This window comes from Tursiops truncatus, chromosome Y, assembly GCF_011762595.2.
Source record: "Tursiops truncatus isolate mTurTru1 chromosome Y, mTurTru1.mat.Y, whole genome shotgun sequence".
NCBI classification, from domain to species: domain Eukaryota; kingdom Metazoa; phylum Chordata; class Mammalia; order Artiodactyla; family Delphinidae; genus Tursiops; species Tursiops truncatus.
In genome coordinates, this window is record NC_133428.1 from 5,733,883 (window position 1) to 5,756,793 (window position 22,911).

Here is a 22,911-nt window from a genome sequence, read left to right on the forward strand (position 1 = left end):
ATCTCACCTCATCCCACCTCATCTCCTCCCATCCCACCTCATCCCACCCCATCCCATCCAGCCTCATCTCATCTCCTTCCATCTTCATCCCATCTCACCTTATCCCACCTCATCTCCTCCCATCCCATCCCATCTCATCCCATCTCATCCCATGTTATCCAAACCGTCTCATCTCCCATCCCAACTCATTCCATCCCACTTCATTCCATCCCATCTCATCCCATGTTATCCAAACCATGTCATCTCCCATCCCACCTCATTCCATCCCATCTCATCCCATCCTACTTCATCCCATCCCACCTCATCCCATCCCGCCTCCTCCCATCCCGCCTCCTCCCATCCCGCCTCCTCCCATCTCCTGCCATCCTCATCCCATTTCCTCCCATCTCACTGTCCCTGAACCCTCCTGTGTCCGCAGCTGGTGTAATGATGGTGCCGCAGGGGACCACCGAGGACGGCTTTGAGGAGCACTTTGGTGTGAACTACCTGGGGCACTTCCTGCTGACCAACCTCCTCCTGGACACCCTGCGGGAGTCGGGTGCCCCCGGCTGCAGCGCGAGGGTGGTGACCGTGTCCTCGGCCACACACTACGTCGGGGAACTGAACTTGGACGACCTTCAGAGCAGGTGGGTGCCAGTCGCCAGTGGTCTCGGGTGCTGCCAGGACGGTCAGGGTGACCCGTCACCATGACGCACTGGGCAGGGTGCTCGTCCCAGGGGATGGCGGTTCACACCCCCAAACGTTTGTAAATCAACCTGTCTCGAGGTGAAAGCTGTGTTGACTAACACAGGCAGACCTGGGAGATGCTGCGGGTTTGCTTCCAGACCACAGCAGTGGAGCAAATATTGCAGTAAAGCGAGTCACACGAATTTTTTTGCTCCGAGTTCATCTAAAAGTGATGCTTACACTACACTGTAGTCTAGTAAGTGTGCAATAGCATCATGTCTATAAAAACAGTGTACACACCTTCATTAAAAAATACCTCATTGCTAAAAAATGCTAACCATCCTCTGAACCTACAGGTAGTCATGATCTTTTTGCAGTAGTAACATCCAAGCTCCCTGATCAGAGACACTGTAACAAATAGAGTAATAACGGAAAAGTTTACAATACTGCGAGAATGACCAAAATGTGACACAGAGACACAAAGCGAGCAAATGATGTTGGAAAAATGGCGTCAGTAGACTTACTCAACGCGGGGCAGCCCCAGACCTTCAGTGTGTAAAAAAAATGCAGTATCGGTGAAGCGCAGTAAAGTGAGGTCTGCCCGTATTAACAATTGTTTGCTAACTGGCACTCACACATCCATATCAGTCTATTTATATTTATGCTTTGAGGTAAATCCTATTATTATCGTCATTTTACACTTGAGGAAATTGAGAAGCATATATTTAAGAAAACTTATTTAATGGAAGTATAGTTGATTTACAATGTTGTGTTCATTTCTGGTGTACAGCAGAGTGATTCCGTTATACACATATATACGTTTTTTCCTGCATTCTTTTCCATGATGGTTTATCCCAGGATATTGAGTAGAGTTCCCTGTGCTCTACAGTAGGACCTTGTTGTTTATCCATCCTAAATGTAACTGTTTGCACCTGCTAATCCCAGAGTCTCAGCCCATCCCTCCGCTCCCCTCCCCCTCCCCCTCCCCATTGGCGACCACAGGTCTGTTCTCTGTGTCTGTGAGTCTGTTTCTGTTTGGTAGATAAGTTCCTGTGTGTCATATTTTAGATTCCACATATAAGTGCTGTCCTGTGCTATTTGTCTCAGACGCCTGGCCTCCAGGACTGGGGGAGGATGAAGTCCTGTCGCTTTCAGCCCCCAGTTTGTGGGTCACCTGTGCTGGGGCTGAAGGAGACCTTCAGGGTGTGTGGGTCTCGTGGAGGACCAGCCCCGTGGCCTCTGAGCCGGGCCAGGATGGGTGTCACGGGCGCTCTGGGGTCCTGATGGAGTTAACGGGCTGACTTCGTTCGCTGCCGTTTCTGAGTTGTCCCCGTTTATTTCTCAGCACGTAGGTGTGCGTAGCCCTTGAGCCAACCCGGTGCTTTCCGCACAGGGCGTGCATAGCAAGGAAGAGAATGAAAAGGCCCCTGAGCCTCTAGAGAGTCTAATGTCGCCTCAAGCACTCACACAGCAATGCGGCTGCTTCTCCCCCTGGACTCAACACCCTGTGTTTTAACTCCTGGGGTCCAGTCGTCCCTCAAAGGGGCGTCTTTGGACAGAGTGGTTCTCTCATCCGCATGGGTCCAGGCTCAGGGTCTGCAGAGGGTATAGGATTGCCAAGTGTTTCCTGCATCTGATGGGGGCATGACTGCACACGGCTCGTAAAAAACAGCATCGTGGGCTTCCCTGGTGGTGCAGTGTTTGAGAGTCCGCCTGCCAACGCAGGGGACATGGGTTCGTGCCCCGGTCCGGGAACATCCCATGTGCCGCGGAGCGGCTGGGCCCGTGAGCCATGGCCGCTGAGCCTGCGCGTCCGGAGCCTGTGCTCCGCAACGGGAGAGGCTGCAACAGTGAGAGGCCCGTGTACTGAAAAAAAAAAAAAAAAAAAAACCCAGCATCGTGACAAGGGGACCCGTGTACGGGGTGGGGCGCTTCTTTCAGGAATATCGTCGTCTTTTTCTCCTTTGAATACGGGTGTAGAAATATGCAAGAGAACGCAGACGTGTGCCGCGTAGCTTCCTTTTTCTAAAATGAAGTTTTTTTATGGCATTGCACGAAACTCTGACATTTGCAGAGAAGTAATCTCACGGCCCGCAGGAGTGCGTGTGTCAGGAAGCGGTGATAACTGCCCTCCTGTATTTGTTTACGTTTTCCTATGTCGAATCCCATCAAAGGCATCTCGTTGTTATCATTTTTTTCCCTAAATGGTTATCCAAAGGGGATGAGACCGTTTAGGACCGTGGTTTTCAAGGTGGGGTCCCCAGAGCAACAGCATCTGTATCACCTGAGAAGTGATGGATGATACAGGTAGACGCTCAGACCACACAGCCACCACTTGTGAAATCAAAACTCTGAGGGTGGGAAAACAATCTGACAAAATATATGTACGTATACACACACACATGTATACACATATATATAACTGAATCGCTTTGTCGTACACCTGAAACTACCACAATACTGTAAATCTTACTATGTATAAAATAGAGAACTAAGGAGAACCTGCCGTATAGCACAGGGAACTCTCCTCACTGCTCTGAGGTGACCTGAATGGGAAGGAAATCCAAAAAAGAGGGGACATAGGTATACGTACAGCTGATTCACTTGGCTGTACAGCAGAAACTAACACAACGTTGTAAAGCAACTGTACTGCCGTCAAAATTGTTTAAAAAGACAATGAAAGGGTATTTCCTAGCAACCTGCCCCCTCCAGGTAAATCTTATATATACCTCACAGTGTATATGTCACTTGAGACCAGGCCACATACAGCCTTTTCATTCTATAATAAACATACAGAAAATTACCTTTAAAAAAACGGAAAGAGCCCAACTCACGCTTGTTCTATTTTAAAGGCTTGACAATAGACTGTTAAAACGTTAAAACCGTGTTCAAAACAAAACAAGCCAAACTCAGGGTGTGCGGCCAGGCATTGGGAAGTTTAACACGCCCTCTGAGGGGCTCTTAATGCATGCTGACATTTGAGAACCACTTGGGTTAAAAACATGCTGCCTTTCCGGGTTAAAAAAAAAAAAAAGAGTGAATTCTTGGCTCGCACCTGATGTAGACACCGCTGGTGATGACGGTTAATTACCAAGATTGATTTGCTGGCTTGGGTAAGGAGCGTTCTTGTCAAGCATAAATCACTTGTAAAAGCATGAAGTGTTCCAAACCCAGGTGGGTTGTTACACACGAGAGGGCTTGTCCCCTCTGCCCGGCCGCACTCAGTCCCTCCTCCTACAGAAGAAATTCCAGTGGAAGAGATGGGCGGAATCTCGGGAAAATTGTAGTCAGTGAACAAGACTCGTGATGTAGTGGACAGCTTGGTTAAAAAAAAAAAAAAGTTATATTTAGTGGGAAGAAGGTGAAAAAGCTATATACTGTTTAAATAAAAAAATTATATTGGATTTATTTAATACTTGTATATCTATAATAGTTAATTATATATAATATGTAAATGATATAAAATATATCTGCAATATTTATGTAATTATGCAATTATAATTATATGTATAGTTATAATTTACGTATATGTGAGAGGGAGAGACTGACTTTTCTTTAAAGGTATCAACTGTGCACAGAGCTCTGTTGCATCTTTTTTTTTTAAATTATTTATTTACTTATTTATTTTTGGCTGTGTTGAGTCTTCGTTTCTGTGCGAGGGCTTTCTCTAGTTGTGGCGAGCGGGGGCCACTCTTCATCGCGACGCGCAGGCCTCTCACTGTCGCGGCCTCTCTTGTTGCGGAGCACAGGCTCCAGACGCGCAGGCTCAGCAGTTGTGGCTCACGGGCCTAGTTGCTCCGCGGCATGTGGGATCTTCCCAGACCAGGGCTCGAACCCGTGTCCCCTGCATTAGCAGGCAGATTCTCAACCACTGCGCCACCAGGGAAGCCCTGTTGCATCTTTTTTTAAAAATTGCCACAGATATTATATAATTTATATAAGTTGCAGGTGTACAACAGAGTGAGTCACAATTTAAGGTTCTATTCCCTTTACAGTTATTGTAAAATATTGGCTATATTCCCTGTGCTGTACAGTATATCCTTGTAGCTTATTTTATTTTTTTATTTTTTAAATTCTTTTTTTCTGGCCACACCATGTGGCTGGTGGAATCCTGCTTCTCTGACCAGGAATTGAACCCACACCCCCTGCAGCTGAAGCACAGAGTCTTAACCACTGGACTGCCAGGGAAGTCCCCTTGGAGCTTATTTTATACATAATAGTTCATATCTCTTACTTCCCTCCCCCTATATTACCCCTCCCCCTATATTGCCCCTCCCCCTTCCCGCTCCCCACTAGAGTTGGACTTGTTTTCAGAAACTACCTCCCGTGCTTGGAGGAGCTGACAAGGTTGACCAGCAGGCCAGAGATTCAGGGAAGCGGTGACGTTTGTAGTCTTGAACCTAAAGGCTAGGTGACTTAGGTCGTGGTCTTGAACCTAAAGGCTAGGTGACTTAGGTAGAATTTCTATGCTGTGGTGTTTGAGGCCAAGTCCCTTCTTTTGGGGGAACCTCATTCTTTTCCCCTGAATGCCTTCACCTGATAGGACGAGGCCCACCCACATGGCCGAGGCTCACGTGGTTTACACGCAGGCTACTGGTTTCATGGTTCATCTCCTCTGAAAAATAACTTCCTGGCACCATCTAGACGGGCACTGGGCCAAACACTTGAGCGTGGACACGTGAAATGAACCGTCAGGGCCACAGATGTGGGCAAGGCATTCTGTAGGTGATGCGCCGTGGTGTCGGTCTACTACCCACCCTGCACCCTGACTTGTCTCCGTGCTCAGCCTCCTGCACCCATGGGCACCTCGGGACCCAAGGGACCCTCTGCGGGGGTCGCGTCAGAGGTGCCCCAGCTGCGTGCCAGCCCTGAGGGTGACCGCACGGGAAGACCCCTCTGCACCTCTCCCGGGGACAGCTCGTCCTGCTTGTCCTTGGACCCTCCCCTCTGAATGCAGGCAGCTGTTTCCTGGGCTGCCCTCGGCTAGGAAAGTGGTACCCTGCTACCTCCTCTCCTTGGACCCAAACCAAAGCGAGTCCCCCGTCTTGACTCTTGACCTCGGAAGAGATCAAGAGATTAAGATTTGCTCTTAGTGGCAAAGTTAACAGAACCCTCGGGATGCAGGGTTAGGCTACGTGCTGTGTCACCAGCCGAGGTGGTGCTTTGGGTACAAGTGTTGCGTGTCCCTGGGTCTTGTGGCTCCGTCCACAGAGGTGCAGCTACAGACCAGAGCTCAGAGGGGACTTTCGTAGGGTTCCTCACAAGCACACTCTCCTCATGGCTTCCTCTCCCCACAAGAAACTTAACATCTTATGGGCTTACTTCCTCTGAACGTAGAAAAGTCTCCTTCTTTCTCTTGGCTTTCTCTCTTCTCTATTCTTCAGTGGAGTAAATCAGCGAAGTCCACATTTTTATGGTTTGTACCGAGGAACTTTTTCTTTTTTCTTTCTTGGCCACGCCGTGTGGCTTGCGGGATCTTAGCTCCCTGACCAGGGATCATACTCAGACCACGGCAATGAAAGTGCGAAGTGCTAACCACTGGACCGCCAGTTCCCAAGTAACTTTTGCTTTTGTAAAACAGTGGTTACTGTATGAGTTTCCTGGGGCGGCCATGACAAAGGACCAGAAATTTGGGTACCTTAGAACAACGGAAAGTTATTGTCTCACAGTCGTGGAGACTGGAAGTCCACGATCAAGGTTGGCTGGTTAGGCAGGGTGGGTCCCTCGTGGAGGCTCTGGGAGGAACCCACCCAGGCTCCGTCTCTTCCAGGCTTCTCTCCAGCTTCTGGAGTTTGCTTTATGGCACGAGTCATATTGGATTGCAGCCCACCCAAACAACCTCATTTTAACTTGATCACCTCTGTAAAGACCCTATTTCCAAGGAAGGTTGTATCCTGAGGTTCTGGGGGTTAGGACTCCACAGCATAACCTCTTCTGTTATGGGAAGAGGGGGAAAACAATTCAGCCCACAGCACACACCATTTGTCCCTCTCCAATGGATAGATCCTTAACCATTTTTTTTTTTTTTTTTTTTTTTTTTTTTTGTGGTACGCGGGCCTCTCACTGTTGTGGCCTCTCCCGTTGTGGAGCACAGGCTCCAGACGTGCAGGCTCAGCGGCCATGGCTTACGGGCCCAGCCGCTCCATGGCATGTGGGATCCTCCCGGACCGGGGCACGAACCCGTGTCCCCTGCATCGGCAGGCGGACTCCCAACCACTGCACCACCAGGGAAGCCCCATCCTTAACCTTTTAAGGCTCACGTTATTTCAACCTGACCTTGCTTTGGAGACACAGTAATCATTGACACGTTATGGGCACGGCCCTGTCTTGTGAAAATAGCTGTCTTGGTTTGAGTTTCCCAAACTTAACTTTGGGGCAGTTTTTCACTCTTTTATTCATAAGTGCGTGTTCACATCCTCGTATATCGTTGGTTGTGGCACCTCTGTGGTGAGATGTCATGTTATAAATATGCTGTCCTGCATTGATGTGGTTTTCACTAAACATTTAGCATGTTCAGTGTGTGTCCTGGGACCCCTTACAGGCAGCCGGCACCCTTGCCGTGCTTCTGTGACCAACTGTAGCAGGTGTTTGGATGAGGCTGGAATTCACAGGCGGCCCTGCCGCATCCCGGGCTGTCTCTGCCGACTTCCCTTCGTGGAAGGACAGACTCCTCTTAGCTGACGATACTTTCAGAGGTCCTGGTGGGTGGTCTCTCTTTCCATCTTCCTCCGTCGTGTTAAACCTAGGACACCAAGGCAGAATGCAAGGCAGTTGTTCGTCTTGTCAAGGGAGAACTTCCGTTTGGAGCTGAGGGATTATTGACTTGCCGACGTGCTGGCTACGGGTCCTGCTTGCAGACTGATCGTTACCAGGCTCGGCCAGCATCCAAAACGCGCCAACTGGAAACTAGGTTATGGGTAGTACGTGGAGTTTCCATAATCGTGTTTGCCATGTGCTCATGGGTTACTGTCTCAGAATTGAACTTTCAAGGGAAGCAAATGGGACTTACTCATATGAAGTGAGCATCACACAGTCAGTTGTCTTACTGGAGTGGGACTGAGCCATCACACACACACACACACACACACACGCACACACACATATGGCACGGTATCCATCAAGGTAATCAATGAAGAGCTCCTTTCTTATAATAAGCTGTCCAGGCCGGTTGGTTTTTTCTGATCTCCAACGGCAAGAGGAGAATAATGTTTTCTATAACACGCTGAAAACACAGACCTCAGATACCCTTAATCATATCCACATTCAGGGTCATGTGTGTTTCCCTGGGGTTTTCCTTCAACAAGAAAGCTCAGTGAATTAATGGTTTTCAAGATATTGTCTTAGAAATCCCATAGTCATAGGCATGATTTCTCATGGGATTGAGGGAGTTCAGGAAACGGACTCCCCGTGAGACACGTAATGCGAAATGGTTTTCTAAGACAGGTGGGCGGTAGTTTACTCGTGGGCAGTAGAGAGCAGTGTGCAGAAGTAACCTTGACCACTCGTGTGGAAGTAGTTGAAACATCAAAGCATAGGATTAATACGGTGTAGGTCAAAGATGGTGGAAAGCCAGTGAGGAAAGCCATCTTTAAGATAGAATGGAATACACGCACACAAACATATATATATATACACACACACATATATGTAAATGGGTGTATATATATATATATATAGACACACATATAGACACAAATATGTATATATGAATATGTATACACACGTATAGAGACACATGTATATATGAGTATATATATAGACACATATAGACACATATACATATATATGAGTATATATGTAGACACAGATACATCTATGTATATATGAGTATATAGACACATATATGTATATATGAGTGCATATACACACGTGTGATTACACATACGTATACACACATTCATATACATGTGTGATTGCACACATTCATGTACATATATGTGCGATCACACATATGTACACACATTCGTATACATATATGTGTCTATACAAATATACTCACTCAGGCAGTGTGATCAATGGCCATTTCTTGGTGGAGGGGAACACTGACATCACTATGGAATTGATTTTCCATTCTTCTTTGAGCTTTGTCATTTTTTTACAACCAATATATATTTCTTTTATAATAATGAAAAATTAATATTATCCTTAAAAAGTTCTCCCAAGGTATACCTTTGGTCCTACTGAAGGGGACCAGGACACGCTAGCCCCAAGTGTACCTCTTTGATACCTGCCATCTTTTGAGCTAAAGGCAATTGAGAACAAGCAGACCCAGGAAACGCTCTTTACTTCCCTCCGCCACCGCCCCCAACTGTCTAAAAAATACAGTATCAATTTACTGTTTTGTAAAGGAAATTTACATTTATCCAGGGATTTTCCATTTGTAGTAATGTCTCCATTCCAGGGAGAGAGCTACTCCTGGAGATGACTCTTTTCACCCCAGAGGCTCTTATTTGCATAACAAGACGGTCCTTATTCATATACACACATTTCTTCCCTTCCCATAACCTGCCGCCTCCACCCAGAATCCCAAAACCCCTTTTCCTTTGTTTACCCTAAGATGGTATATAAGCCTCTATCATCTGGCCACCTCCCTGAATCACATCATTTTGGGAATTCCTATATGTATGTATGTAATTAAAACTGTTTTCTCTTGTTAAACTGTCCTTTAACAGTTTGATTTGCAGGCCCCAGGACAGAACCTAAGAGGATAGAGGGAAAAGATTTCCCCCTACAATACTTTATTAAAATGTAGATTTTACGTGTGTATATTTAAAAAGTAGAAATATGTGGGTGTGCATTTATTGTCATAGGCTATAGTAGTTTTGTCTTTGATGAGAACTTGAAAACCTCATTTGCTTAGCGGCAACGTATGACCCGCTACATTCCTGGCATCCTGCTGAGCCCGGGGGCACTAGCGGACCCTGTGCACTTAGCATCTGGTCTCAGGTGGCTCACTGTAACTTCTTCAGTGGGTGTAGGTCGGCTGTCAGATCAATGCCAGGTGGAGACCAGGTACAGTCCTCAATCTTGTAAATGTCACACGCTGCTTACGTGAAACACAGGGATCCAAAAATCCAGTGTCCTCTTCCCAACCAGAAAGCCATGCTGCTTCAATTTAGGAATAGGCTTTCCCATCTCTAAGTAATGTTTTCCTAGTTTTTAATCAAGAACCCCTTTGAGGATTATCGAGTCTTTGATTCAGTACACAGGTTTGCATATGTTGTGTTCAAAATATCATTTTTCACCTTTCCTTCTCTTGTCTGTAAGGTAGAGAAAGTGATGGGGGTCTGACTGTGCCAACTCAAAATATGCCACTTTGACATACAGGTTATTTTGAGCTTCTGGAGAAGCAACAGGTGCAGAAGGGTGCCTTTCGGGAGCCTCCCTTATCTGACTAAAAGCAGAAACTTGTGAAAAATGAGGACTTCCCGACTCTTTGGGGTTTTCTCTTCTTTTCTATGAAGTTCCCCATACGTGTAAAGTGAGAAGTAACATTGGTATCCTTCTCTCTTTAATCTGACACTTGGTGGTTTAATTTGCAGACCTCAGGTACGGAACACAAAAGTACAGGAGAAAAATTTTTCCTCCCCGACAGAAAGCCTACCACAAGACTGTCTCTACTTTTGTTTCAGATCGACTTTCACATTCGTTATGAAGTAGTTACATCAACAGATTATTATCTATTGAAAACAAAGATATATTTTTATGGTTTCCGTTCTACCTTTTGACACCATTCATTACAAAAGCAACGTATTAAAAATCTCATGTTTCGAATCAAGCCATGCAGACATTTCCTGAATTTCTTCTACCTCTGCTTAAGTTTGTGGATTGATTCTCCCTTTCAGCTGCCTTCTGTCTGTTAAAATTGCAACAGTCTCTTCATTGTTTCAAACACCAAGTGTCCCTGCCATTCCTCCGGGCTTTATTTATAAACTTTCATGGGGAATCATGTCCTCTTGTGTATCGACTTTGATTCTTTTCCAGTTCTACGGTGGATGTTTATTTATCTTTAAATCCACCAGGGAACCTCTCCTGAAATGACTTGTACTCTTGATCTTTTTTTCCTCCTGTAGAGAAATGTATTGACTTTCCCAGCCACATAGTATATTTCGAGAATTTCCGTTCTCTCTTCTCCATGCTACCGTAGGAAACTACAGTTACATCACTTGCCAGTTTACCCTTGAGGAATGCGCACATTTATGGTTCCCTCTCTTCTTTCTAAATTCGGGGTTCCTGTTCCCTCCCGAACAGCCCTGGCAATTCAGGAGCAGACGCGTGCACGTGAGGTCGACGTGGCCCAATTCCAAGGTGAAAGTTCAGCCTTTCTCTCCCCCCACTTAATAACTCCCTCTTTCCTGGAGCTCTGTCCTCTTCTGGGGGGAAGAGACAGGAGGAAACTGCCCAAAACAAGTATCTCGACGATAATTGGGAGGTTGTCGTGGATCAGAGGAGGGCGTCTGTGCTCAGAACTGCGCTATATTTTTGTCTTAATTCCTCCCTCCAACAGAAGACCTGTTTGGAATTCCTTTGGCCGACGCCCTGCGGCCAGCTTGTCCGGTGTCACCCTTGGCTGACTTGTTCTGAGTCATCTTTCAGACAAAAGACTTGGGGCTTCTTTTCAGCTTAAACTGCATGGACCCTAGGCCAAACCCCCGAGTTTGCTTGTGGCCTCTTGTGACGAGGGGCTGTGTGATGGGCACACGGTGGGGATGTGCTGATGAGGAAGAAAGATGCTACCCGGGAAACAGCAGGAGGCCGGATATCAGTCCGAAAAGGGGTTGATGTGGTTGTCACATAGGAACAGACAAGCGCCCATGGGTGCAATTTATAGAGTTGAGGTTTTTCAGAAAGTCTCACGTGGCAACTAAGCGTACGAGACTCGATTTCTGATACCCTTTCTTGTCCTGTTTTCTACGTTCTAATATTTCCCTTTTCCTTTTATTATTTTTTTCCCCTTCTGTGCTTTCCTTGGTCACATTTTCTCAGTTCGCTTTTCTGAATCATTTAGTCAAGTTAGTTTGTTTATTGCAATCTTTTTTTTTTTTTTTTTTTTGGCTGCGTTGGGTCCTCGTTGCTGCACGCGGGCTTTCTCTAGTTGCAGCGAGCAGGGGCTACTTTTTGTTGCGGTGCACGGGCTTCTCATTCCAGTGGCTTCTCTTGTTGAGAAGCACAGGCTCTAGGGCTTCAGTAGTCGTGGCATGCAGGCTCAGTAGTTGTGGCCTGCAGGCTCAGTAGTTGTGGTGCACGGGCTTAGTTGCTCCGCGACATGTGGGATCTTCCCGGACCAGAGCTCAAACCCGTGTCCCCTGCGTTGGCAGGTGGATTCTTAACCACTGCGCCACCAGGGAAGTCCCCATTTATTGCAATTTTTAATTCCTATTTAGGAAGAGCCTTTGTCCGTTGATTTCCAAAGCGTGTTTTCTCCGCGTTTCACGCGACGACTCTGATTTCCTTGTTTTCATCTTTGTGTGAAACTCCCACGAGGGTGAATTCCACGGATGGATTTTCTCCCAACTTAGGAGACACCTCTGAGGTTGAAAGAGTGAAAGTAACATAGAATATGGGGCACATCCCACCGGAAGAAGGAACTCAGGTGGGGCTGTATTCATATCCCATAAAACTCAGGAAAAGGAGCTGCGGGCCTGAAGAAAGTGACTAAGCCCTAAGGAATGAGAAACGATGTGTTTTGCCAGAGAGGCGTCCCGGGTTGTCAACACGTTGCGCCCCCCATAACATGATCTGCAACGACAGGAAGCTAAGATGGACAGGCTGTGTCCGAGTGGGACACGCATCAGGGCCTGTTTCCCGAGCGCTGAGCGTTCGGAGGAGAGCAAAACGCAGTCAGTTCTCAGAGATGGAAGCGATTCTCGTAAGACACTTGAACTTAGGTGCGTGTGTAGCTGCCCTCAGCCTGTAGCTGGGGGTTGCCTCCCCGGCCGGGCGAGGGGAGAATCGGCGCCAGACGCCTGCGTTTCACACCCTCTCCCGCTTTGCTTCTGCAGCAGCAGCTACTCGGCGCACGCGGCGTACGCCCAGAGCAAGCTGGCCCTCGTGCTGTTCACCTACCGCCTGCAGGCGCTGCTGGAGGCCACGGGCAGCGCCGTGACCGCCAACGTGGCTGACCCCGGCGTGGTGGACACCGACCTGTATAGACACGTCTTCTGGGGCACACGGCTCATTAAGAAGCTGTTCGGGTGGTGCTTATTCAAGGTAAGGCTGCGGTGGTCGGGTGTGTCGCGGTGGCTTGTGTGCTCCGAGCCCACGTGGGCGGAGTTTGGGTTCCCGAAGGGGCTGGGCTTTCTGTACTCGTGCCCGGGGCCGGGGGGGGGGGGGGGGGGGGGGGGGGGCGGGGGGGCGGTCCTCAGGACGATGAGAATCCTCGTGGCCTGGGAGCCCGTGGTCCCATTGCCGAGATAAGCACCGAGGCAGAACCCTCCCCTGTGTATCCACGCGGCATTTTTTTGTTCTTGTTGTTGCTGGAAAGGAGAAAAAGCGATTTCGGTCAGAGGCCGGCGGCGGGCTTGCATTTGCTCCCAAGGACCCTGGTCATTAGCGAGCGTGTCTGACTCGGGGCTGATGGATCTCAGAGGGTCATGTCTTGAAAGAGCAGGCGGCATCTGGGGTTGTCCTTCTGGGCTCTCCCTGGCCCTGGTTTGCACACTCTCGAAGGGCGTTGGAAGCACACCCGTCTGCCTCGAGAAGTGAAAGCCGTGTGTCTTCCCCTCCAGCCTCCCTCCGGTTCGGGATTAATCGCGTGTGCTTCCTGCTTGTGTCTGTGCCGCCCTGCGCGCGGTGTCTCCTTGGACAGCGCTTTGCTTCTCTTGTTATTTTCTGTTGGCGTACAGTTGATGAACCGTGCGGTGTAAGCTTCAGGGGTACAGCACAGCGATTCAGTTACGCGTATACACGTGTCCACTCTCTCAGATCTGTTCCCATTTCGGTTGTTACAGAATATTGAGTAGAGTTCCCTGTGCTCTCCGGCAGGTCCTTGTTGGTTATCCATTCTACCTGTGAGAGTTTGCATCTGCTAACCGCAAACTCCCAATCTATCCCTCCTTCTGACCCTTCCCCCCATAACCGTAAGTTTGTTCTCTAAGCCTGTCAGTCTGTTTCTGTTTTGTAATTAAGTTCATTTGTGTCATCTTTTTTTTTGAATATTATCTTAATTTTATTCTTGCAACATCCAAATGAGACAGACCAGTTGTCAGGTATTTTATGATAACGAATACATTACAAAGTCCAAGCTTTTGAAATAAAGGAAGATGACTTATTAAAACCTTCTAAGTATCCCTGATTTACTGATAACTTTTAATGCAGAAGGAAATGAATAGGTAGGTGTCTGACGTGCAACTCATGGTTTCATTGCAAATACCTAGATTAGGTAAGCAATTGTTATTGGTTCCTAACTAAAAAAAAGTTGCAGAATATAAAACATATACACCATTTTCATATTTAGCATCTCATTAAGACCCATGTTTCTCTATTATTTTTTTTAATTAATTAATTAATTTATTCTTGGCGGTGTTGGGTCTTTGTTTCTGTGCGAGGGCTTTCTCTAGTTCTGGTGAGCGGGGGCCACTCTTCATCGCGGTGCGCGGGCCTCTCGCTATCGCGGCCTCTTGTTGCGGAGCACAGGCTCCAGATGTGCAGGCTCAGTAGTTGTGGCTCACGGGCCTAGTTGCTCCTTGGCACGTGGGATCCTCCCAGACCAGGGCTCGAACCCGTGTCCCCTGCATTTGTCATCTTTTTTTGGATTGCACATGTAAGTGATACCACACGGTATTTGTCTCTGAGTTACTTCACTCCGTATGAGAATCTCTCGATCCATCCATGACATTATAGGTTATTGTAAGATAGTGGGTAGAGTTCCCTGTGCTCTACAGTAGGGCCTTGTTGGTTCTCTATTTTATAGCCAGCCGTGTGGACATGTCAGTCTCGGTCCCACCAAAGGCCGCTTGGAGGACTCATCTGGGTCCTGCTGGACCTCAGCAGACCCGTCTCCACGGGGCATCGGACACCCAGGGCACAGCACAGCGATGGCCGGATGCCGGGGTGAAGGGTGGGCTCTCACAGTACACGTGAACCAGACCGCAGGGGGTGAGGCCAGGAGGTAGGAGCTGGGGACACACAGAAGGCTTGGTGACATGTGCCTGCCGCCACGGCCATGGCTCACATGATGCCGAAGTGAGAAATGATGAACGCCAGGCCCCTCAAGTCCCTCCGATTGAAGGTTCCCCGTGTTTCTGTTTCGGTGTCCCTCCTGCTCCATTTTGCCCACGTGGAGTGAGCCCTGACGATCTAGTATGCACGGGTCTCTGGGTTGTTCTTTTTAACGTTTGACTCCATTTATAGTTATTAGAGAATATCATCGGTATTCCCGGTGTTGTACACGATATCCTTGGAGCTTACTTTATTAATCGTCTGCACCTCTTAATCCTCTCCCCCTACATTGCCGTTTGGGGTATCTCTTTCTTGATCAAACTTCCTTTCTGGTGCAGTTAGGTTGTTATCGGTTTTACCCTGATACGTGCAATAATCCTAAGAAAAATTAACATCCAGTCTGTCGCCCTCTGTATGAGCTACAAGCTAAAAGTACATACAGTTAATCCCCAAGTTACATACAGTTAATCCCCAAGTAACCCAGTGAGGCCCATAGAGGCCATGGTTGTCGTTGTTTTACCATCCACACTGGAAGCATAGGGATGAAATTACCTACCTGCCCAAGGAGGCCCCGTGCCCCTAGACACATTGGTGTTTCTGTGAGTATTTCTTGCTTTTCTTTATAAACATTGTTTTTTATTTTTGTATTTTTTTTTTGCTTTTTATTGAAGTGTAGTTGATTTACAACGTTGTGTTAGTTTCAGGTGTACAGCAAAATGATTTAGTTATATGTATATATTTTATATATATAGAGAGAGAGATTCTTTTTCAGATTCTTTTCCATTGTAGGTTATTACAAGGTAGTGAATATAGTTCCCTGTGCGCTACAGTAGGTCCTTGTTGATTATCTATTTTATATATAGGAGTGTGTATCTGTTAATTCCCAAATCCTAATTTGTCCCTCTCCCTCTTTCCACCTTGGTGACCATGAGTTTGTTTTGTATGTCTGAGTCTGTTTCATAAATAAGTTCATTTGTATCATTTAAAAAAAATTAGATTCCACATATAAATGATCTCATATGGTATGTGTCTTTGTCTGCCTTACTTCACTTAGTATGATAATCTCTAGTTGCATCCACGTTGCTGCCAATGGCATTATTTCATTCTTTTTCATGGCTGAGTAACATTCCATTGTATATACGTACCACGTCTTTGTTATCCATTCCTCTGTCGATGGACACTTAGGTTGCTTCCATGTCTTGGCTGTTGGGTGTAGTGCTGCAGTGAACATTGGGGTGCATGGATCTTTTTGAATTAGAGTTTTCTCCAGATATTTGGGATTGCTGGATCATATGGTAGCTCTATTTTTAGTTTGTTAAGGAACCTGCAAACTGTTCTCCATAGTGGCTGCACCAATTTACATTCCCACCAACAGTGCGGGAGGGTTCCCTCTTCTCCACACCCTCTCCAGCATTTATTGTTGGTAGACTTTTTAATGATGGCCATTCTGACTGGTGTGAGGTGATACCTCATTGTAGTTTTGATTTGCGTTTCTCTAATAATTAGTGATGTTGAGCATCTTTTCATGTGCCTGTTGGCCATCTGTCTGTCTTCTTTGGAGACATGTCTGTTTAGGTCTTTGGAGCGATTATTCTTTTAGGATAAATTTTTAAAAGCGAGTTTGTCTATCTGGAGGCTGTGCACATGTACAATGTGGTACCCAAATTCCCACAGCACATTTCTGCTGATAGTTTTCTAGTGTTTTGCCTCCAGACCGTATGTGGTCCCGTTTAACCCTGCGTTTTCTTCCCCGTTAGCAGCGAGATGGTGTGTTTACAGGACAGTGTCTGGCTCCTTACTAGGATTACGTCTTTCTTTCCTCTGACCGTCACCTTTCAGTGGGAGGTGCTGACCGGCTTTCACAGTCTTGGCGGGTGGACCACATTCATTTCTTCCTCACCACGGGGTCGCAGAGATTAGAAACGGTGATCGCCAGAGCCCTGGAGGGGAGGGTGGAAGCCGTAAATGACAGTGGTCGCCCTGAGTTCTCCACCACTGGGCTCTCCTCAGGGCAGCCTTTTGGGGCCACCCGTGGAACTCAGATTCTGACAAGTAGGAATTAACAGTTGCAGCCGGGCCCCAGCATGCAGCCAGCACCAGCTGTAATTACATCTTCGTCAGCAGGCCATCAAAACCCAGCTCTCCTGGATCACCCAGTTCCCCTTTGTGGTTCCGTTCAAAATCGAATTTCCTTTTGTGCATGTGACAACTTGTGCGAATTGTTGGTTCTTGTCCTGTGGGGACACTTATCTGTGTGTGTGCGCGTGTGTGCGTGCGTGTGCGCGCGCGTGGCGGAGGGGAGGTGATGATGCAGAAAAAGCTTCTCTGTATATTAGGGACATAATCACTTGTTTCATCTTCCACGATGAATTCTTGTGCCTTCGGTCTTAGAGAAAGTACTTTTTGCCAGAATGAGTCAAGGGGTTAACATTTTTTTTTCCTTGTTGTAAATTGTTCTTTTGTTGAACTTTCATGGTTTCTGGGCTGACGTGATTAGAAATTCCCCTCCAGTATTTTTACCTGTGGCAACAACTGAATCCTTAGCCTAGGTGATGTCCGCAGGGGGTGATGTAGGAGGACCCCAGGTGCTCATTCCTGTTCAAACTGGGAGCCCTGTGTCCAAGGGTCCATCCTTCTCTGCTGACCGCACACCATGACGATGACTAAAACCGCCAAGCGTGACGCTTACTAAAGGGGTTTCCTAGAAACCTGCCCTTGCTTCCGTCTGTTCTGAATTTACTCTTATCTACACTATCACCCTCTTGTCCTGCCTTTCCTGACTCTGAACTGAGTATCTTTCCAGACCACCTTTTAGATGATTCTGCAAATCGAGAAAAGCAGCATGTAGGAGGAGGGGGTCTCCTGTGCAATCATTTGCTCACATGTTTTGTACATTTTGGTGGTGTTCCTCTTTTCACAACCGATATAATCACCGTAAGAAAACTTAATTTGGGAGGGGGAATTTTTTTTTTTATTGGTGTATAGTTGCTTTCCAGGATTGGGTTAGTTTATACTATACAGTAACCTGAACCAGCTGCATGTGTACATTGATCCCCTTGGTGGGAGGATGTTTGATTTAATTCAGGATTTCGGACAGAGCTGCTCTCTGTCTGAATATAGGTCATTTCTGGGTTTGACCACGTCTTTCTCGATGCTTGCGATACTGTGTTTTATAATAAGAAATATATGTGTTTGGTCCTTGTCCCCATTTCTGGCACAGAGCTCCTAAAACCCTTGGAGTTTCCCAAGTGTTGAGAGCCTGAAAGGTGTCTCTTGTTATGTTCATGAGGTGTGCCCTTTGGAACTCACTCAAGGATGGTAGCTGGTTGCCAGGGAAACCAACCAGCAGCTAAAGGGTTGGAATTTTCATTCCCACCCCCTGACCTCTCGGGACGGGGAGAGGGGCTGGGGGTTGAGTCCATCACCAATGGCCAATAATTTAATCAATGGTGCCTGTGTCATGAAGCCTCCATGAAACCCCCAAAGGTCAGGGTTCAAATAGTTTCCTAGTTCGTGAACACGTGGCGGTACCAGGAAAGTGACAACCTGGAGAGGGTTTGGGGGTCCCCTGCCCCCGCCCCAGATCTCACCCTCTGCATCTGTCCCATCTGGCTTTTCCTGAGTTATCTGCTATTATAATAAACCAGTGATCTAGTGAGTAAAATATCTCCTGACTTCTGCGAGCCATTCTAGCAAATTAACTGAACCCCAGGAGGGGTCATGGCAACCTTCCATCTATAGCCGGTTGGTCCGAGGCACAGGTGACCACCTGGCGTCGGAATTGTGGTAGAGGGAGGGGTAGTCCTGGGGGACTGAGCCCTTCCCCTGTGGGGTCTGAGGCTACCTCCAGGTAGATGTGTCAGAATGGAGTTGAATGGTAGGACACCCAGCTGGAGTCGCAGAATTGCTTTTTGGTCTTGGAAAAGCCACACTTGGGAACTGGTGATCAAAATCTTAGAGCTTTTCAGAGGTGCCTTATGAATTCTCCATAAATGCCCATATATTTATTGCATTTATTCCTAATTATTTCATGAAATGCTGATGTTCGTTTCGGTTCTGAATAGGGTTTATTAAAAATGTTACAAACTCGGAACACATCAGAATAAAATATTTAAAAGTCAATAATAAATGAGCACACGTCATCACAGCATCTGCCACGCCCTGCTTTTCTCCAGAGGCACATTCCTTCCTCCCCCGAGACGTAACCCCTATCCCAGGTGTGGTGTTACCCATTCTCCTGTTTCTCATTACGTGGGTGTGTCTCTGAAATTTAAGTTTGCATTTTTTCATCCTGACATGAGTAGAGTAATGTCTGTGATGTACTTTCTTTGCACCATAAATTTGTTTCCTGGGGTCATTGTCATAAATGACCACAAATCAGGTGGATTAAAACCACAGACATCCACCCTCCCCCATCCTGGAGACCAGACGTCTGAGGTCAAGGTGTCCCAGGGCCGCGCTCCCTCCGGAGGCTCCAGGGGAGGGTCCTTCCCGCCTCTTCCAGCGTCCCTGGGCTCGTGGCCGCGTCCCTCCCGTCTCTGCCTCTTGTCTTCACGTGGCTTCTCCTCTGTGTCTGGGTCTCTCCTGTTCTGTCTCTTAGAAGGACCCTGGGATGTAGGGCCACCTCATCCAGGAGGACCACATCTCAGAACCTTCATGGCTGCAAAGACCGCATTTCCAAATACAGTCCTGTTCAGGGACTAGGGCTTCAACATGTCTTTTGAGGGGTCACAGTTTACCCCAAAGCACTTAGTATTAAATGTCGGCGATCTGCCGATGTTGATGCATGTAGAAGTAGGTTATTGCTTTCCATCCCTGTGAAGTCGTCCCCCTGCACATACATCATGGTTCAGATCCATTCTCAGGGTCAAGGACACTTGGGTTCTTTCCGGTTCTTTCCTGTTACCGCAGCTTTGCCATGAAGGGTCCTCCATGGATCTCCGCATCTCACTTTCTCTAGGGAATATCACGGGCAGTGACATTTTAAGGCTAGAAGCTTCTCACATGTTCACGTTTCCTGGGAATTCCATTTGGTTTTCCCAGTGCACAGTCCAGGGACTGAGAATTCCCAGTGGTTTACATCTTCATCATATGCGTTAAGTGTTGGACTTTTCAGTCTTTGCCAGCTTGGGTCCACTGCCGAGCTCTTCAGTCCTGGAGCAGGAAATGGCGTTTGCTGTGTTTTAATTTGCATTTGCATTTTCCGCAGTATCCTTGTGGGTGAACGGTGTCCGTGGGATTCTTTGGCATCTGGACGCTGGCTTCTGGGAAATGCCTCTTCCCCGTGTTTCTAGGGGGTGTTTAGCCTTTGTGTTTTGGATTCATCTCTGTTCTTTTTTCTGGCTGTTGATTTGTATCGGTTATGTATGTTGCCGATACTTTTTCCTTTGTATTTTCTGCTTCGAGAACATACAAGAAAGTAATATTGTATGGTTATAACCAAAGATATTGGAACATAGGAGAAAAATACTTTGAAAATGGAGAAACAAAAAAATAGATACATGTATATCTGTGTGTATATCTGCACACACGTACATATACATGCATACATATAGATGGAGTATGTGGCATATATCATTTGTGGAATGCACGTTGATTTATAACTTCCTAGATGCACATAGTTATATGGAAGATTATTTATTCAAGGGACATGATTCCTTCTCAAGTAATTTTGATATGTTAAGTACGGGGCTTCCCTGGTGGCCCAGTGGTTCAGAATCCACCTGGCAATGCAGGGGACACGGGTTCGAGTCCTGGTCCGGGAAGACCCCACATGCCGCGGAGCAGCTTAGCCCGTGTACCACAACTACTGAGCCTGCGCTCTAGAGCCCGTGAGCCACAACTACTGAGCCCGCGTGCCACAGCTCCTGAAGCCTGTGCGCCTAGAGCCCATGCTCCACAACAAGAGAAGCCACTGCAATGAGAAGCCCGCGCACCACAAAGAAGAGTAGCCCCCACTCGTGGCAACTAGAGAAAGCCCGCGTGCAGCAACGAAGACCCAATGCAGCCAAAAATAAATGAATGAATGAATGAATAAATTTATAAAAAAAGAAATATTGAGATTCCAAACTTTCTATCCCATTATCAGAAGAATCCCATTATAATGGCCTCACTGATGACAATGTTCAGTATACTCTGAGCCTGTACTGCCTGTGGTGATGGCTTTGTGATTCATGGTATGTGGGAACAGGAAAATACAATTTCAAAATATAGGAAAACAATGTTAAAGAAAATAAATGTCTATTTCATTTTAAAAAAACAACAAGAAAAGAATAGACAAAAACATGATTTTACCAGTTCCATCCCTGACATCTTCTACTTTCTAATAGATTTTCAATCTCAATTTTTTTTTTAGCCATATGCTTATTTAATCTGCATATAGGGATCAGACTGTCTCCTTTGTGTGCTGCTTTTGGAAATGTCCCCATCTACTCTCTAGGCAATTAAATAGTAGCTCATGTATCATTTGTCCTGGTAGCTAATTTGTTATTTTGAAGGGAAAACATCTAATGTTTCTCTCTGAAGAATACTTATACCTATTATCCTTTGTATATTATACTTGATCGTATGCTATGTTGTATATCATTCCTATCTTACTTTTTTTTTGAGAAATTTATATATTTATGTTTGGCTGCGTTGGGTCTTTGTTGCTGTGCGCGGGCTTTCTCTTAGTTGCGGCGAGCGGGGGCTGCTCTTCGTTGTGGTGTGCGGGCTTCTCATTGTGGTGGTTTCTCTTGTGGCAGAGCTTGGGCTCTAGGCACACGGGCTTCAGTAGTTGTGGCGCACGGGCTCAGTAGTTGTGGCTCACGGGCTTAGTTGCTCCGCGGCAGGTGGGATCTTCCCGGACCAGGGCTCGAACCTGTGTCCCCTGCATTGGCAGGCAGATTCATAACCACTGCGCCACCAGGGAAGTCTTCCTATCTTACTTTTTAACAAATAAAGTATCAGTTTAATTTTATAAAGACCTGACCTACGGGGCACAGGGTTAGACAACTGTGGGTCGGCTGCATGGTTTTGAGAATAAAGTTTTATTGGCACACGTGGCTGCTTTCGTGTTACAAAGGCAGAGTTGAGAAGTTACAACAGAAACCGAAAAGCCCACAGAAGTCAAAAGCATTTCTTATCTGGCCGTTTGCAGACAAAGCTGGCTGGCTCTGACCTAGAGAGGGGACTGCATTTTAGTTTCCTTTCCTCCCTTATGTGGGTGGTGTGGGTCAGTACATTCCCTAGAAGGGGTGGTCTTTATTTCTCGAATGATTCTGACCGTCGTGGAGCCTCATTCTGTGGGATTCTGTTCCCCAGCGACTTCACTGCGCACTTGCTTAGTGATATTTATCCTGGAGCTGGAGATCCCCTTTCTGTGCTGTTTTTTGACAAGTGTGGATGGTAAAGTTTTGATGATTTGTTTAAAAAAAAAAAAGAAAGAAAGAAAGAAAAGAGAGAGAATTAAGAAGCTTTCTATTTCCTGCCCCCTTTGCTTCGGAATAGTCTAATTGTCATGAGAAGCTTTTGAAAAGTGGAACGATTCCCTTTGAAAACTCTCAGGGTTTGGGAGTTTTCAGAAAAGGAATTCTAAGTCAGCTTTCAAAATGCCTTCCATGCTTGTTGCTTGGTTGAGGGCTTCTTCCTCTTCTGTGGTTAGTTCCGGCAGCATCCTCCTATCGATAGAATCGTCTGTTTCCAGTGTTAGACTTGATGTGTTTTTACTAAATCTCTTTCCTCCAGCTCGGGAATGCTCCTGATTCCAGTTGAATGAAGTCAGCTACTCCCCTGGGCTCCGTTTAGACCTTCATTAACTCTTTTCAGTTTGCTTTTTCTCAGCTCACCTTTTAGTCTCTCAATTCTCAAGCAAAGGATGTTAAAATTTTTCAAATTCTACGTTCTTTCGCTAGCAAAACATCCACGCTTAGACATACTCCCTATTCCTCCAGGAATCCCTGTACATCCCGAGAGAGTACGTGGTGTTCTTTCTTTGTGGTCCAACGTTGAGGTGAAGCTTGCACCTGCGAATCATTTGTTAAAAATCTTTTGATCATCACATGCACATTTGGGTTTAAAATGTGCAACCACAGGGCACTGAGTAAT

The 22,911-nt window shown here is 46.7% G+C and overlaps 1 protein-coding gene across 1 annotated transcript in view; it reads left to right on the plus strand.

Moving 5' to 3' along the window:
• Positions 1-22,911, plus strand: part of LOC117310570 (polyprenol dehydrogenase-like) — a 192,986-nt gene that overhangs the window by 158,613 nt on the left and 11,462 nt on the right. Inside the window, exons 5-6 of the mRNA XM_033850271.2 lie at positions 419-626; positions 12,669-12,876. Of these exons, the coding sequence (XP_033706162.1) occupies positions 419-626; positions 12,669-12,876 (416 nt within the window). The remainder of the gene's footprint in view (positions 1-418; positions 627-12,668; positions 12,877-22,911) is intronic.